Consider the following 16579-nt stretch of genomic DNA (forward strand, 5'->3'; position numbering starts at 1 on the left):
CTGAGCCTACAGGTCTGGGGAATTGCTTGTTCTCCTAAAAGCTGCCCTCCTCTACCTTTTTGATGAAGAATTCGCCGAGATGCAAAATGATTCATTAATTATAAACACAGAGGGAAAAAGCTAGGTACTTTTCGAGTTTGGTTTTCCCTCATTCCCTGGAAGCGAAATGAAACAGGGTCTAAAAACCGAGGGTGGGGGCTTGGTCAGCACACAATTTCCAGAAAGTATGTGTGTCTGTCTCGCGCCAAGCTCGCACGTGTGTTAAGTAGGGTGACCACCTGTCCCGCTTTGTGCTGTATCGCACAGCATTTTCAATATGCGACGTGCGGGGCAAGGGGTGATAATGCTGTGCGACACAACGCAAAGCGCAACATGTTGTCACCCTAGTGTCAAGGGGCAGGATGAGTCTGAGAATTTGGAGCACGCGCGCTGTGGAGCAATTCAATTGAATTCAATCATATATTGACATATCAAGGTGAAATTGCGTATGGTACTTCAGAATGATGTCATCTTGAAGGCACAAAGGTTTGAAAAACCATCGGTCAAAATTATATTTGATTTATTAACACAAAGATATTGTGGCAATGTGGACATTTACATAAATACACTTCTTTCAGCCATTTTGTATTGCATTCCTTATTCAATTTGACCCTATAGAAAGACATGTGTTCTACAAATCTGTAACAATTTTCAAGTCGATTGGATCTATGGTTCATGAGGAGAAGGGTTTTGAAGGTTGTACCAAATTTGGACAGTACAGCAAAATCTATCATGGCGGACCTTATGGGTTCTTGAGGCTTTTTTGTTCCCCATGAGAAATAAGGCATGCATACCAATTTTCAGGCATTTTGGAATAATGGGGCGCTGGGGAAATCACGTAGACTTTGGGCGTGGCTTATAGCGCCACCTATGGGCGTACATGGGCCATTAGCGGTCTGGGAGTAGTGAGTGACCTGTTGTATCATTGGGCCAAATTTGAAAAAATCGGGTCAAGGACTTTTTGAGCTATTGGGCCCTTTAGCGGAAAAATATAATAATAAGAATACTAACAAAAACAATAGGTTTCCTCCGACCGGAGGAACCCTAATAAAGAGTTGTTTCCCTTTATATGTAAAGCCAGAGTGCAGTTGTTAAGCTTCTTTCACCAAATCTTTTACATACTCTGCCAATGAATTAGGTTTAGATGTTCCACCAAAAAGTGCAATCATAAAGGGTTTCTTAATGTTAAATCCTTGGTTCAGTCCCAATATGGGCCACAGTTGCATAGAGGAACTTTTAAAAAGAGGAAGCCCATCAAAATTTAGTTGTAATTTCAACGTATACCTATTTGGGAGTTTCTGCCAAAGTTTGTCGAGTGTGCTAGATATTGAACTTAGAATACCAAAGTAAAAAAAAGTGCCACCAGCAATCCTGCCAATTATGTAGCCTCTGTTGGTATTAACCCTTGTGTTATCAGTCATTGTGACCCACCGTCGTATTGCGACAACTTTACCGCATACAAAAACAAAGTGAATCATTTTCTTTTAACCGTTGGGCTGTCTCAGACCCCTCACATTGCGAAGGTTAAAAGAAAATTATTTTATTTGTTTTTGTATTAAATTTATATAAAATTGGGTAAACACAACGATGGTTCTTTATGAACCTTTGGGTCATGTGACCCGAAGGCAGCACAAGGGTTAAGGCTTATATATGCTTCTGCGTTTTTCGAAAAACTGACACATGGGAACACCCTCTTCTCCGAGGAACGCCCTCTACGAGCTCTCCGTCAGCCCTCGGAGAGCCCCGGAGAACTCGACGTGCACCTCCTGAATTTTCTAACTATCCGTCGTGAGCGACGGAGAGCTACGGAGACCCCCTTGGCTGTGATTGGTCAGTATTAAGAATCGCTTGCGTCAGGGGCGGGGTTGCCGGGATAAACAGGACGAACAGAATCCTTTGACCGCCATTGCTGTAAGTTTTCACAATTCATATTTCAGCTAAACAGTACATGTAAATCAGCATCTGAATTAAAATGTGACGAGAAATGGGCAGTGTAGTTGCTGAAAATGTGCGTATTTTATTGATGAAACGGCTAATTTGTACATTTGCTCCGACTTCTCGATAACCTAGGTAAATAAACACTCCACGACGATTTACAAAAAAACGTTGCGCCACCTACTCTTCTGGCGGTGAATTGTTTTCAGCACCCACAGCCTACGGAGAACCATAAACGCAGTCTATCCGTCTGTATCCGTGCGCCCGCCCATCCGTAAACGGAGACGCAGAAGCATATTGCTGCCTTTAAGGAGAGTCCTTGCATCTTTTGGCAAGGTTGGATGATGGAACCTCAGAATTGAAAGCAGGGCTGTTAATGCAACTAATGTTATTCCATATTCAAGAGCCCAATTGACCAAGTAGCCTTTGAAATGGTCTGTTGGACTTTCAACCTCCTCGTCAACTGTTATAAACCCTCCCCAGATGTAAGTTGCCTAGGGCGGGGAGTGGGTATAACGCTGCTACCCCAGTATGTAACAAGGAAAATTAGAACATATGACAGGGAACACTGGACACAGGGATATATATATCCCAAGACCGCCCGGTCCCAACACAAGCTCTTGTCCTGTCTGGCCCCACAGTGGTGGAATCAACTCCCCACCTCCATCAGAGATACTGACTGTCTCTCCACCTTCAAGAAAAGGCTCAAGACGCACTTGTTCCGGGAGTACAACGGTACTTAGGAATGGTTCGCTTGACCTGATGTTAGTTTCCTCAAGGATCACAATGACTCTTGCTTAGAGACTTGTTGCTCTTGTGGTTAGTGGTAACTGTTTTAAATTTTTGTTCTCGCTGTGATATATTGTTTTTATTACTGTTGCTTGCTTTTCTTTCCACAGGTACACTTGCACTTATAGCGGTTCATGTTGTTTAATTGTAACTTGTTTAACTACATGCTCTTATGGTTCTTCCATTTGGCACTTACTTTGGTTGTTCACAATGTGTGCTTCATGTTTTGGCAACTCGCGATGTTTTTTGGCTATCTTGTTGTTATGATCAGTGACCTATGCACTTTGTAAAGCTCTCTCTTGGAAGTCGCTTTGGATAAAAGCGTCTGCTAAATGAATAAATGTAAATGTAAATATATATACAAAGGTTTATTGGCTGGTTAAACAACCCCGACAAGGGTACAAGGGAATGGACAGCGTTGCCAAATAAAAGAACAAAGTAAAACCACCCTGTCTGCCTAATCACAAACTAACTAAACAAAAATACAATGGGTGGCACCCGCTCCTTACCTAGTGTTTCTCCAACAGGTAACTACCTACGTGATGGGAGGTGTAAACCCATGGGTAGCTTGCCTGTCCCTTTGTTCCTTGCCAAGGGGCCAAAAGAAAAGTTACACCGTGTGTAGACCAAAACGAAACTAATAATAATAATAATATAGCTGCAAGCAGCAATGAAGGGGCCAAGCAGCATTCGATATGGAAATTTGCAAAACTTGAAATAAAAATTATTCGCTTTTTTTAAATGGCAATATACTTTTCGGCAACGCGGTGGCGCTACCCCGAAACTTTTGATTACCTTCACGGCGTTGGGCAAAATACGTATACCGAGTTTTGTAACGATAAGCCGATGCGTTTGGTAAATATGTCATTTTGAGACAAAATGCGCTGGATAGATGTAGCAGTTATATCTACTAAAGCACAATGAATCCGCTTCTTCTTGACTATAAATACCCTGACAATGAAACGTTATCGTTACCATTGTGATTTTACTGCTAGACAGCTACTGTGGTGTACCTGGCTTCGCTAAACAGATGATCCGGTATCAAGACTTGCTTGATGACTGTGGCTGGATTCGATCCTACAACCTTGCGTTTCAAAGGTGCCCGCGCGCGGCAGTCTGCTATGAATAGTCTTAACTTCCTTAACTTTTCCCATTCATTCTCTATGGCTAGTCTTAACCATAGATATATAAAGGAGATGGCTCGTCCGCGTTGCCGGACAACGGAGTCGAACGTCCGCACATGGCTGCCATCTTGCTACAGTCAACTCGCTCACCCATAACATTGTGTTGATGCTACATGTACTTTTTTTAAATGACCATAACTTGCTCAATTTTTAACCGATTCTGAAACGGTTTGGTTTGTTATCAACGTCAGAGATGTTAAAATAAAAAAACAATTCATTCAGTAAGAACAGCGAAGTGAATAGCAAAGTCTACAAATAAGAGTCGCAGCAATGCAGAAACAACGTGTGCGCGTTTACAAGTAGGGGGGTTACATTTAGGCAGAGAGTGTGAATTCGGCATAACACTGGGACCCGGACACACCAGCACATTTTAAGTGCAGTTATTTTATGGAGATCCAAGTGAATAACAACTGAAAAAATCAATGCCATTGTCCACATGACCTTTACATGACTGTAGACTGGAACTTAACTTTTGCCCATTTCTCTTTCTGTTTTCAGCTGAACTGATTTTTCTGTGCTGGGGCAGTTTCTTGTGTAGTGCAGTGAAGCCAGTTCCCTCCGCCTTCCACGAGCCTCGCTACATGGGCATAGCCATTCATAATGAGTTGCTGCTTTCATCCATGTTCCACCTGCTCCGGTAACTATTGTGTGTGTGTGTGTGTGGGGGGGGGGGGGGGGTGACCAAATACTAGTGTTGGAACGGGTCGGTCGGGTCAAGACCGGGTCCAAGTGGGTCGGGTTGACCCACCGTGTGCAAATTTGGAGGACTCTTCTCTAGGTTAGGGACAGGCAGACACAAAGTGGATCCTGCCATACACTCAAAACAGATCACCACCAGTCTATTTTGGTGTTCTTAGGGCACTGGAACATGCAACTGCTAAAAAGTTGCACATTGCAACCCCCCTTCCACTGATTGTGCAGTGAAAGACATGCAGTTGATAAAAGATGTCCTCTTTCTTTCCACTAACTTTTGGTATTTCTCCAGGCACCACAAAAAGTTTTAGTTTTGTGTTATTTGTGAAAACATTTGCTTTGTTGTGTTGTATTGTGAAATGCTGAAATAAATAATGTATAAAAACAAGCAAAATGACGCTAATATACCCAGCCCAACCCGAGATTTGCACTGCATATCGTACTCGGCCGTCCCTGTTAAACTCCCATTGTTCCAACACGACCATCTACCCAATTCACACTTGCTAATTATTTAAATAGTTACCACATTTGCATGCTCCAGGAGATTACATCATGAATACAAAAGAACTAGTACATACTAAATTACCTTCCAACTGAGATATAAAAGGAAAAATATCTGTCTTGTGGCTTTTCTTGATCACACATTAAAAAAAAAAAATATATATATATATATCAATCTGACCATATCTGTGGCCTACAAATTTGACAGACATCTATTTCGAAAAAAATAAAACTAACATTAACTGACTTTCCATTTCTTAAAACAGCTTCAGTGAATACTGTATATATTTGAAAGTGCTTTCACAGGCCACTCACGTGTTTCATTACCACTAGAAACGGCGAGCCGGTTTTACATACTAGAAGCACTTCAGACAGAGACGTTGTTACTGACATGTATGGTAGTTAATGGCGCTTCTTTCATGGAGCAAAGGCCCGGTTGGAAAATAAACGTGCCTTTGTCAATCTATCATTTATTTGCTGTGTGTCTGGTAGAATAATGGCTCTGTACTGAGCCAAAATCTCAATCAACCTCCTCCCTAAATCTATCCTTGTCACTCATCCTGTCGAGTAAATCTTTCTGAAAATATTGCTACCAATACTGTATGATGCAGATGTTGACAACACCTGTCTTATGTCCTCAAAGAGGTACTACCTTTCAACTTTAGAAATGTGTACTAGCTGTTACTTACCATAACTGCAATTATACTGGTATCGGTCTATGTGTGTAATTTAAAGTGTAAAGGAAACAGTTGTATGTATGTATCCCAAGCTAACTAATAAGGCATGAGACTACACAACACAGATGTAGGATCCCTCTACACACACAGACACTGCTATTCAAGCCAAGTAAGCTAGCTACTTCAGACAGACATTAACTTTCCCAGTTGGTGAATGCCATAGGATAAGGTCTTGGAATTCAAGGACGCTCAACAAAAATGTACGTTTGAAGCGTTTCACATTTTGGCGGTTACTTATTAAAAAAATATGTTGAACATTTTAGTAAGTAACTAAGTAAGTAAGACTTTATTTATATAGCACATTTCATACAAGAATTGTAGCTCAAGGTGCTTTACATAAAATCAATAAAAACAATAATACAAGTGATAAAAGTAATAATTAAAATAGCAAATCTATAAAAAAAATAATATAACTAATAAAAGTAGTAAAACCCTTCTGAGATCAAATTACTTAAATGCTTCGGTAAAAAGGTAGGTTTTAAGCTGTCTTTTAAAAATGTCTAGCGTGTTTGCTTCCCTAATATTTATGGGTAATTCGTTCCATAGTTTTGGGGCGTAATTGACAAAGGCCAAATCACCAATCTTCTTATGACTGCTTCTGGTGACCTCTAATAGGCCTGCATTTGATGATCGCAGTGTTCTAGCTGGTGTGTAGTTTATAAGGGAGTTAGCAATGTAGCTAGGTCCTTGTCCGTGTAGAGCTTTGTATGTGAGGAAAAGGACCTTAAAGTCAATTCTGAAGGTAACAGGGAGCCAGTGTAAAGTAGCTAGGACAGGACTAATGTGTTCTCTCCTTTTAGTTTTGGTAAATAATCTAGCTGCAGAATTTTGAATGAGCTGTAGTCTTTCAGTGGTTTTCTTGGGAAGACCAGTGAAAAGTGCGTAATAGTAGTCCAGCCGGCTGGATATAAAAGCATGAATTAACTCTCTCTGCATCATTTTGGTATATGAATGGTCGTACCTTTGCTATATTCCTCAGGTGAAAGAAAGCTGTTTTGGTCACTTTATTAATGTGAGAGTTGAAATTCAAATCTGAGTCCAGGATTACACCGAGACTCGTCACCTCTGGTTTAAGATAGGGGGTTAAGCCTCCTAGATTCTTAGTAAGCATCTCTCTTTTGGATTTGGGGCCACATAGTAGGACTTCGTTTTGTCTTCATTTAATTTAGGAAAGTTATCATTCATCCATTTGTTTATTGCCAACAGGCAGTTGGTAATGGAATTGATGACCGTTGCATCGTTGGGTTCAGTGGATATATATAGTTGTGTGTCATCCGCATAGCTATGGAAATCTATGCTATGTTCTCTGATTATGTCGTCGAGTGGTAACATACAAATAGAAAAAAGTAATGGACCTAAGCAGCTTCCTTGAGCAACCCCGTAGCAGTTCTCATATTTCTTGGACCTATGGTCTCCTAAACTAACATAAAACTTCCTTCCTGTGATATATGATTTCATCCAGTTCAATACACTATCCGTGAACCCAATAAGCTTTTCCAGTCTATTGATTATGATATTGTGATCAATGGTATCAAATGCTGCACTGAGATCTAACAGGATAAGGATAGAGACTTTATTTGCATCAGAGTTTAGTCTGAGGTCGCTACTTATTTTGGTGAGAGCAGTTTCAGTACTGTGATATTTCCTGAAACCTGACTGGGAGACTTCCAGGATGTTATTTTTTTCAAGAAAATAATTTAATTGGACTAAAACTATCTTTTCCAGTACTTTACTAATAAATGGAAGGTTTGATATTGGTCTGTAATTTGCAAGTAGACTGTTATCCAATTTGGGTTTCTTTAATAGGGGCTTTACAACAGCTGTTTTGAAGGCATCTCGGAAGATGGCAGTTCTAAGGGATGTGTTTATAATCTCTAGCACCGGACCTGAGACACTATCAAACACTCGCTTAAAGAATGTTGTGGGTATAGGATCAATATCTGAGGTTGTGGAGTTAGATTCGCTGACAATTTTGGAAAGTTCACTAAGTGTGATACAGGTAAATGTGCTCATGGTTATGTTGCAGAATCTACTGATGTCAGTTTCGACCCCACTATTAATAATACTAGCTCTGATCAAAGTTATTTTGTTCTTGAAGAACAAAGCAAGCTCTTCACATTTAACTGCTGAGGATGGAGGTGGGGCAGGGACAGTGTTTAGCAGCTGGTCAATGGTGGAGAAAAGAACTCTGAATTTCTGGCATGTTCTGTAATAATGTTGGAGAAATATTCTCTCCTTGCTAGACGGATGGTTTTGTTATAGGTGGTTAGTGTATCTTTGTAGATATTGTAGTGGATAGTGATCTTTGTTTTCCTCCATTTTCTCTCTGCTGCACGGCATTTTCTTTTCGTTTCACTAACATTTTTATTTCTCAGCCATGGGGAGGTTCTGCTTGTGCACTTCTTTTTGGTTTTCAGTGGTGCAACAGAGTCTAACACAGATAATAGTGCATCATTGAGGTTCTCTACCATTTCATTCAGAGAGCAATCATGATTAGTCGTCTCATATAGAGCAAATTGTTCAGAAAATGTCATCATAGCTGTATCGTCTAAATATCTTTTATGAACTAATAATTCTTATTTATTTTTTTTTAGGATGATTCACATTAAAAAGTATATAATGATGGTCTGAGAGGGGTAGATCAGTTATTGAAATATTATTGATATTTAGTCCAGTTGTTATCACTAGATCTAGTGTGTTTCCGTGCCGGTGTGTTGGGTCTGTTATGTGTTGAGTTAGATTGAAACTGTCGAGGAGATTTAAGAGCTCAATAGTTCTTGGGTCTGTTTTTTTATTTACTTGGATATTTAAGTCTCCGTTTAAAACTACTTTGTCATATCTAGTGACACATAGTGATAATAGTTCAGAGAATTCTTGTATGAATATTGGCAAGTGCTTGGGTGGCCGATATGTAATAACAAAAAGTATTGATTCGGTTTTGAGCTCTATAGCAAGATATTCATATGATGTGAATTCAACTAGCTCAGTGATTTTGAACAACAGTTTAGAGGAGAAAATAGCTGCGACTCCTCCACCTTTTTTTTGATTTCCTAGAAACTTGGTGAAAGCTGTAATCGGGCGGACACGCTTCTATCAAAGTTGCTGTTGCCATGTCATTGTTTAGCCAGGTTTCTGTTAGACAGATGCAGTCTAAGTTGTTTTCTTTGACCAGATCATTAACTAGAATTTTTTTGTTATTTAGTGATCTAACATTTAGAAGGGCCAGTTTCATCTGTGGGGTATTAACAGATAAAACAGGGGTAGATAAATCTGTTGGAAGAATATGGATAGTTTTGTGACTTCTAACACTAGTTTCAGGTTTGTAACCATGCATTTTACCATGTCATTTTCTGTTTGTGATGATAACCGGTATGTCCAATGAAATAGCATGGTGGCTGTCCTAGCGTAGCTTTTCTTTGGGAAAGTCTCTGTCACTGAGCTGTTCCATCACAAGGGAATTCATCCGGGGGGTGCAGATCTGTGCAGGGCCCATGTCCTTGCAGGAGGCTGTTTGAATGTTCTGTTCTGTTCCATGGGAGAGAGCAGGCCATGACTCATCCGGTCCAATGGCCGGTGGAGAGAAAGCTGGTTCCAAGGGTGGCTCATTGGCAGGTAGCTTAGCCTCCGGGCTAGGTAGCATGGAATCTCTGAAGTCTTCGGTCTCTCTGATATCTAAGAGGGTTCTGACTCTTAACTCCAGTTCGACTATCCTCTGAGTAAGTTGTTTGCAGTCATTACAAGCCATAGTTCTACAGGGAACAAGCTTTAGTTTGCTTGCCTGTGGTCAGTCTTGGAGGGCAGCCCAAAATACTTCTGTTCTCCTTGGGCTTCAGTCCTCTCAGGTTGTTCCTTTTTGTAGTATTTGATTTTGAGTAATATCTTCAAAAACTATCCAAATGATTGAAACTTCATAGCATTTCTCCGTGAATAACTAGACAATACGATAGAAGCCAAGCAAGGCGAATAAAACCCATTCTGAAAAGTATTAATAATTGAAAGATGAAGAAACAGAAAAAAGTTTGAACAGTGGAACAGTGAAGAGCGTTGGCCAATCGGATTGGTTCCTTGTTTCTTGTAACGTAGCAACTGTTGATCATTGTCAACATTTCTAACCTAGAATCTAGGTTTTAGGTTCAAGATGAAGGAGAAACTAATCATGTGTGCCTGCACACATGATTAGCACAGTCCTGATCAGACACTTAATTTAAAGATGACATCAAAATAATAATCCATAGTGCAGGGTTGCCGATGTTGTCGTTGTCCCTGGTGAGTTTTTTAAATTCAATCTCGTCACATTATGTGACTTTGTTGTGCAACTGGAAAAGCTAGGTACTCTAACTCAGAATGCTGCTGCAAAAAAAAGCAGAACTATTGTGGGTGGTAAATAAGATCATGCTACATCTAGCCAGCGGATCATTTCTTGCAAGTGTGTCAAAGTGGTATTTTTACAGACTGTATTAACACCGTAGGCGTGAATAATGCATGCATTGTCATTGTCGTCCATCTTTAGCCGAAGAAGCTAGAGAGGATGCAATGGGAGATTTCCTACAGTAAGGTAGATACTGCTTCAAATTGAAAACGGAGACGATCTTTTGATTAAAGACAAGTTCCTCAACCTCTGTTGTCAATATCGCCGATAAAAAGTAAATACTGTGACGAAGCATTTGTTTGTAGGTAACGAACGATAGACGTAGCTAGTTTCGCCGTTCTATGGCAGCTAGTACAGTACTGTATGATGACAGTCGTAGCTAGAGTTGTAAGCACTCGTCACTAGAATGACCAGAACTTTAAAACAAAAGATCATATTTCAAATCTGTCTGCTGTTCTACATTGCCCACACAATTTATGTATATATATCAACTCTAACATGGCCTGTATCTTGTATTGAAAGTGCTCGAAAATTAGCTCGTCTAATGTATGGTGGACTGAGAAAACATATTTGTCAAAGCAGAGCGAGCGGATGTCGTGGGAGAATTCCTAATGTGTTAGATTTACTGCTTCAAATTGAAAACGGAGAAGATATTTAGAGTAAAGACAAGTTTCTTAACGTCTGTGTTCAATATCGTCAACTAAAAGTAAAAACTTTTCAGTTACAAAGCTTTTGTTCGTAGTAATGCCAGCTGCAGTAAACCTTTCGTAACCCCGGTTTAACTGTTCGTGACAGTCGGCTACGACAGTGTTGAGCCTCGATTTTTGCAGATTTCTGTGAAACTTTCTTAAAGAAAAATTATCTAGCTAGATTGTGTACACTTTAAGCTCAATGTACATACCTTGTTTGGCCAATTTGGTCGATTGTGGAAAAAAGTAGAACCGTTTTTAGTTATGGAGAGCCATCGAGCTAGCTTGGAATTGCGTTATCCCACTCATTACTTCAGTGGTCATAACCTTTAAACAAAATAGTCTATCTTAAATCTGTCTGCTGTTCAGAATTCACGACAAACGTACGCACATTTCATACGCTCTAACATATCCTCTATCTTGTAGTGAAAGTGGTTAAAAATGAGGTTTTCTAAAAAAGTAATGCAGACGGAGAAGATTTTTGTCAGAATGGCTCCGTGAAATCGTCTTGATAAAGGATGATTTGCCTAACATGATCATATACATATTTACATCATTAGAAAGCCCTAAATCCTGTCTTCAAAATGGTATAAACAGTTCAGGTACATTATTTGAAAAAGTCTGCATATTCAGGCAGGAAAGTGTTTAAAATTGACGCGGTGAGAAACAGTTCTGTCAGTGCATGACGTCACAATTGAATTTGACTTGAACATTCTGAACCATTGAAACCCATTCATTTTTTTTAGCACTTTAAACTTTAATACAAAAGAGTAGGCGACGGAAAAAAGTGGGAGGAAAAAAAATAAAAATAATATTAAGTATGCAGAATAACAATAGTGTTTTTGCTTGCAGCAATCACACTAATAAATATATATGTGAGAGAACAAAGGTTGTGCTCTCGCCAAAGGCTTGAGCACACCCAATTATGAGGATATATGTAGGCTACTGCGCTTATATCATGTACTATATATGTGTATATGCATGTAGGCCTATGTGTAAATTCCTCTTTGATTTCATTGACTGGGACATGGCCAGGGAATATGATGACTTGATTCATCAGCTGGTTAAGCGCCAAGTATACTTTTCTTACAGCAACGCATGCTGCGGCTTTGCCAATGTTTTCTGCATCGCCTATACTGTATAAAAATGTAGCCTATAGCCTACCTGACGCAAAAAACCTCAAGGCTATGCAGTCTGAAGCACAGTTAAAGTTTCAAGTAGCTTTATTGTCAATTTCTTCACATGTCAAGACATAAAAAGGAATCGATATGACGTTTCACACTCTCCCACAGTGAAACATATAAAAAGCACAGGCACAACAGATAAGACAAGACATTTCGTAAAACATAGCATTACATATTCACATACAGCAGCATAAGCTCATAATAAAGCATAAAGCTTGCTGCGGCGTGTGATATTTGCAATGTACGGCCCGAGAAGGTCTTGCAAATAAATGAGTCCTTGTCGGCTGAATCGATATCGCTCAAACAAGAACTCATCCGTGTGAAATAAAGGATCTTGGCAATCGCGAAGAACTCTATTGTTATAGAAAGCTAATCGAACTAAAATATAGCTCATTGGTCAACTGGGTCTCTCAAAAAGGGAGCTGCCATGTTATTTTCCAGGGGTGTGGCAAGCTTATCCAGCTACACTTACGTTAGCCTGCTCTGGAGCAGGTTAGTGCTAATTGATATGTTACTATGGTGATTTATCGAAAGTTGCTTCCACAAACCAAAAAGAGGGGCGTTTTTTATCTTAGCCTGAAAATTAGCTCGCTAAACCGCTTAGCGAGCTACGACGAATACCCCCTGTCGAGGAGTAAACATTTGCAGTTTATTTACCTCTGCGAACTTTCAGGAGGTATATAAACAGATTTATTAACTTTTAAGAACGTCTTCTGGACCAATAAGAACAGCGTATTGGTCCAATTATTACATATAAGAAACCCTATTTTAAGGTATTTCTACAATAAACTAGAAACATAAATACCAAAAACTCAGACATCAGCCCATTGTTTATCTGCCTGGGCTCTCCTCTGCTGATTCCCTTGCTTTGTGAAGCGTTTGACGTCAAATGCGTCACAAAGCAAGCAGCGAGCGCTGCTGCCTGTGGCAATAACGCTGCGTTCACACTGCAGCATTTTTTAACGCTCTGAATCGCTCGCCTTCCCACAGTACACCATGCTTGGGGGCGTGTTAGACAAGTTAATACAGAGTTGTAGTTCTCTAAGGTCACTGTTGTAGTCATGGCCAAGCGTGCAGATTTGGGTTCATGTACTCACAATATCGATCCAAATACCACTTTTACACAACATTTATGTAAGTGCAAGATTTTACCAGTGCAAGATTACAGTAGAATACATGTTACGCCACCGGTCACTCAACCAGACGTTTGTAGGCTGGGCTAGCGAGCTAGCAGTGGCACAGAACAGTCACGTAACTAGACTGAATTTAAAAGTAGGCTATAAAAACACACTAGGAACAATGACGACATTGGCAACCATGCACCATGCATTATTAGTCTAATGTCATCTTTAAATTCAGGCTAACTACAGTAACTTTGTTCTGAACAGAACTGGGTGTGCAGACACATACGAAAAGTTTCTCCTCCATCTTGAAATTTTGAAACCTAGAAATGTTTATCATGACCAACGGTTGCTACGTTACAAGAAACCAATCCAACGCTAGCGTTTTCACGCTCTTCATTTACATAAAGTTGAGAAAATCCAACTTGCAACGCTCCGCTCGCCTTCCCACAATGCCCTACGCGAGCGTCAACGCCTGGTTTCATTGAAAATGAATTGGAAGCCGACACCGCGCGCCGCCCGCTCCGCTGCAGTGTGAACGCACTGTAAGCACTTCTGCCTCCGGAGCAGACATCGCATTACGCTGTTTTTGAAGCAATTATTGGATCTATCAAAAAAAATACTAAACGTTTCTACTCATAAACTTGGATATTCTTAATAGACATTTGGCTTCGGAATAGCAGTTACTTTTATAGAAATGCGATTTATGTCTTTCTGTAATTTTCAAACTTAGCAAAGACATCCAACGGGCCAAGCTGGACTCCCTGGCGGGCCGGATCCGAGAATTCGCATCAGCTCTGTGCTTGGCCATCAAGTGGTATTTCAGACTGGACGTGCTGCAATGATAGCTCAGTTCACAACGACAAAACACACAGATCACTTTGGTCTTGTCAATGGAACCATTTGGCAACTTTTTAAAAGTAATCTTTCCATTCAGAATCTTATTGGCATCCATTTCGGTGTCTCACGCTCGCCATCCACTCAAAACGTAATGTTAGCCTACTACTCTTCAGCCGGCTCGCAAGCCCAAACAAGTTTTTGCGGCGTGCCTGTTTTGTTTCCGGTCTAGCTAGATCCGGCTTGGTGTTGTAGTTTTTCTAACGTCAGTAGTTGTTGCAACAGCATGTGAAAAAAACGACAAAGTTTGCTAGGCCAAAAAGAACGTTAATCTTGCGCAAAAATAATTATTGATTCGTTATGAACCTTTGGGTCATGTGACCCGAAGGCAGCACGAAGGTTAATAAACAGGCATGCAAACTCCTTACCTTTAGGTGAGACTCACCTTTTTGAAACCAAAATGGGTAACATACGTGATTTTTGCAGATCTGATGAGAAAAAAGGTTGTGGTGTGTCGTGGCCGTGGCCAACACAGCATTTTACCTGTGTTTCCCAACTTTACAACTGGCTCTGGAACCAATCGTCACTCCTAATGCCTAAACCTCACAGCCAATCAGAGTGGGGAGAGGTTTACAGACCCATCTTACATCATCTAGTAGAAACAATTTTAATACAATATAAAAAATGATGTCTATTGGATGTGTTAGCTTTACAGTAAGTGATGCTTTTGACTTTTGCTTTTTAAAGTAGTTCAACACAGGTAATCCCGTTTGTTTAATTGTTTTTTATGATGTATGCTATACAAAAAAACTCTTTATGGTTAAAAGAACATGACATTGTTACAAGAGCAAAGATTTTACATAGATCTAGCCTCTTAATTTTGCTCTCAAAGTGCACCAGATTCATGCGTTTAACTTTAAAATGTAATACATTTTCTTCTGGGGGACCATGCCCCCGGACCCCCTATAGAGTCGGGGGTTCGCCGTATCCTTCTCACCTTTTTAACCCCTGACTTGTTTGCATGCCTGAATAAAGAACCCCCTTTGAAACAATCTGATTCTAACAACTTTTTCACTGGCAGTATCTTTGCAGGAATTGCGATTCCAGTACCGCCTGCAAACTGAAAATATGCCCCCGAAAACGTATATAGCCTAAGCTTGAAATGTTCTGGAAAACTGGCTAATATAACAAGTTTACTGGATTGACCATTGTTAGTAACAACATCAAAATGCAACCATTTGGTCGCAGTCTACAGCCCTGCCTGGAGAAGCCATTCAAACCCGGTAAATTGTACAGCTGAGCTAGCTAACTACTAGACTACCGCTGTGTGTGAATCGCTGGAGCTAACCAGTCGAAGGGCGTACAAAAATACAGGGTGTTGATATCACAGTCTGGAAACATATCTCACATGTTATCACCCTGGCGTTTGCCTGTGGCATTTCTGCAGCTGTCTTGCTGTTTTAGGTAGCTACACTAATGTTCTATTATAGGTAAACGCGCGTGGGGTTGTGACATTAGTGACTGTGGCTAGCTAGTTAGCCACCATTAGATTCACTTTTCTGCACAAAAACTTAAATTAACCCTAAACCATGCAACAGAAGGTAAAATCCAATACAAGCAATGCAATGGTGACCAAGGGGAACCATTTAACACCGACATTTACTATGTAGTGCAAAAATTGAAGGACGAGTTCGATTGGGAAAATAAATAATAATAATAATTAGTGGTGGGCCGTTATCGGCCCACCACTAATGGGCGCTGCGTTAACGCGCTGCGTTAACGTGAGACTCTTATCGGGCGATAAAAAAAGTATGTTCGTTAATCTATTCTCAAAGTTGGGTTGGGAGCTGGGTCTATACTACGCAAGCTATGATGACTTTTACCTTGATATTTTAGCGCGGATTTATACCTAGCCGAATTGCACTGTAGGTGGCGAGAACGAGTCTTCAAACCTGTGTGTATTTACATTTAGCAGACGCTCTTATCCAGAGCGACTTACAGTAAGTACAGGGATATTCCCCCCGAGGCAAGTAGGGTGAAGTGCCTTGCCCAAGGACACAACGTCATTCTGCACGGCCGGGAATCGAACCTGAAACCTTCTGATTAATAGCCCGATTCCCTAACCGCTCAGCCATCTGACTCCCAGTGTATGCCTTGTGTATGAAACAAACGTGACGTGCTATGAAGCCGCCTGGTTTGATTCAGAGAAAATGTATTTTTAAGAAGCTTCCCAATGGAAACCTCGACAAGACTAAGGTTGTTTGCACCTTGTGCTATGCGGAATTAGTTTACTGTAGGAGTTCTTCCAGTCTCAAATACCACCTGAACGCAAAGCTTCTCTTAGCTAATGCGGAAGATGCCGGGCCAAGCACTGATGTAGCGCAGGGGAAGAGTCGTCGTCAAACTATGATGTTTGAGTGCAACCGAGGCAAGCCCGTCAGCACAGCTCTATCAGCCAAGCTAACTAATCTAATAAACAGTTAATAAACACAAGTACATCT

At 40.5% G+C, this 16579-nt stretch overlaps 1 protein-coding gene across 1 annotated transcript in view; it reads left to right on the top strand.

Moving 5' to 3' along the window:
- Positions 1-16579, top strand: part of gpr179 (G protein-coupled receptor 179) — a 55206-nt gene that overhangs the window by 36014 nt on the left and 2613 nt on the right. Inside the window, exon 8 of the mRNA XM_067259778.1 lies at positions 4446-4584. Within this exon, the coding sequence (XP_067115879.1) occupies positions 4446-4584 (139 nt within the window). The remainder of the gene's footprint in view (positions 1-4445; positions 4585-16579) is intronic.

Source organism: Osmerus mordax, chromosome 21 (assembly GCF_038355195.1).
Source record: "Osmerus mordax isolate fOsmMor3 chromosome 21, fOsmMor3.pri, whole genome shotgun sequence".
Classification (NCBI taxonomy): Eukaryota; Metazoa; Chordata; class Actinopteri; order Osmeriformes; family Osmeridae; genus Osmerus; species Osmerus mordax.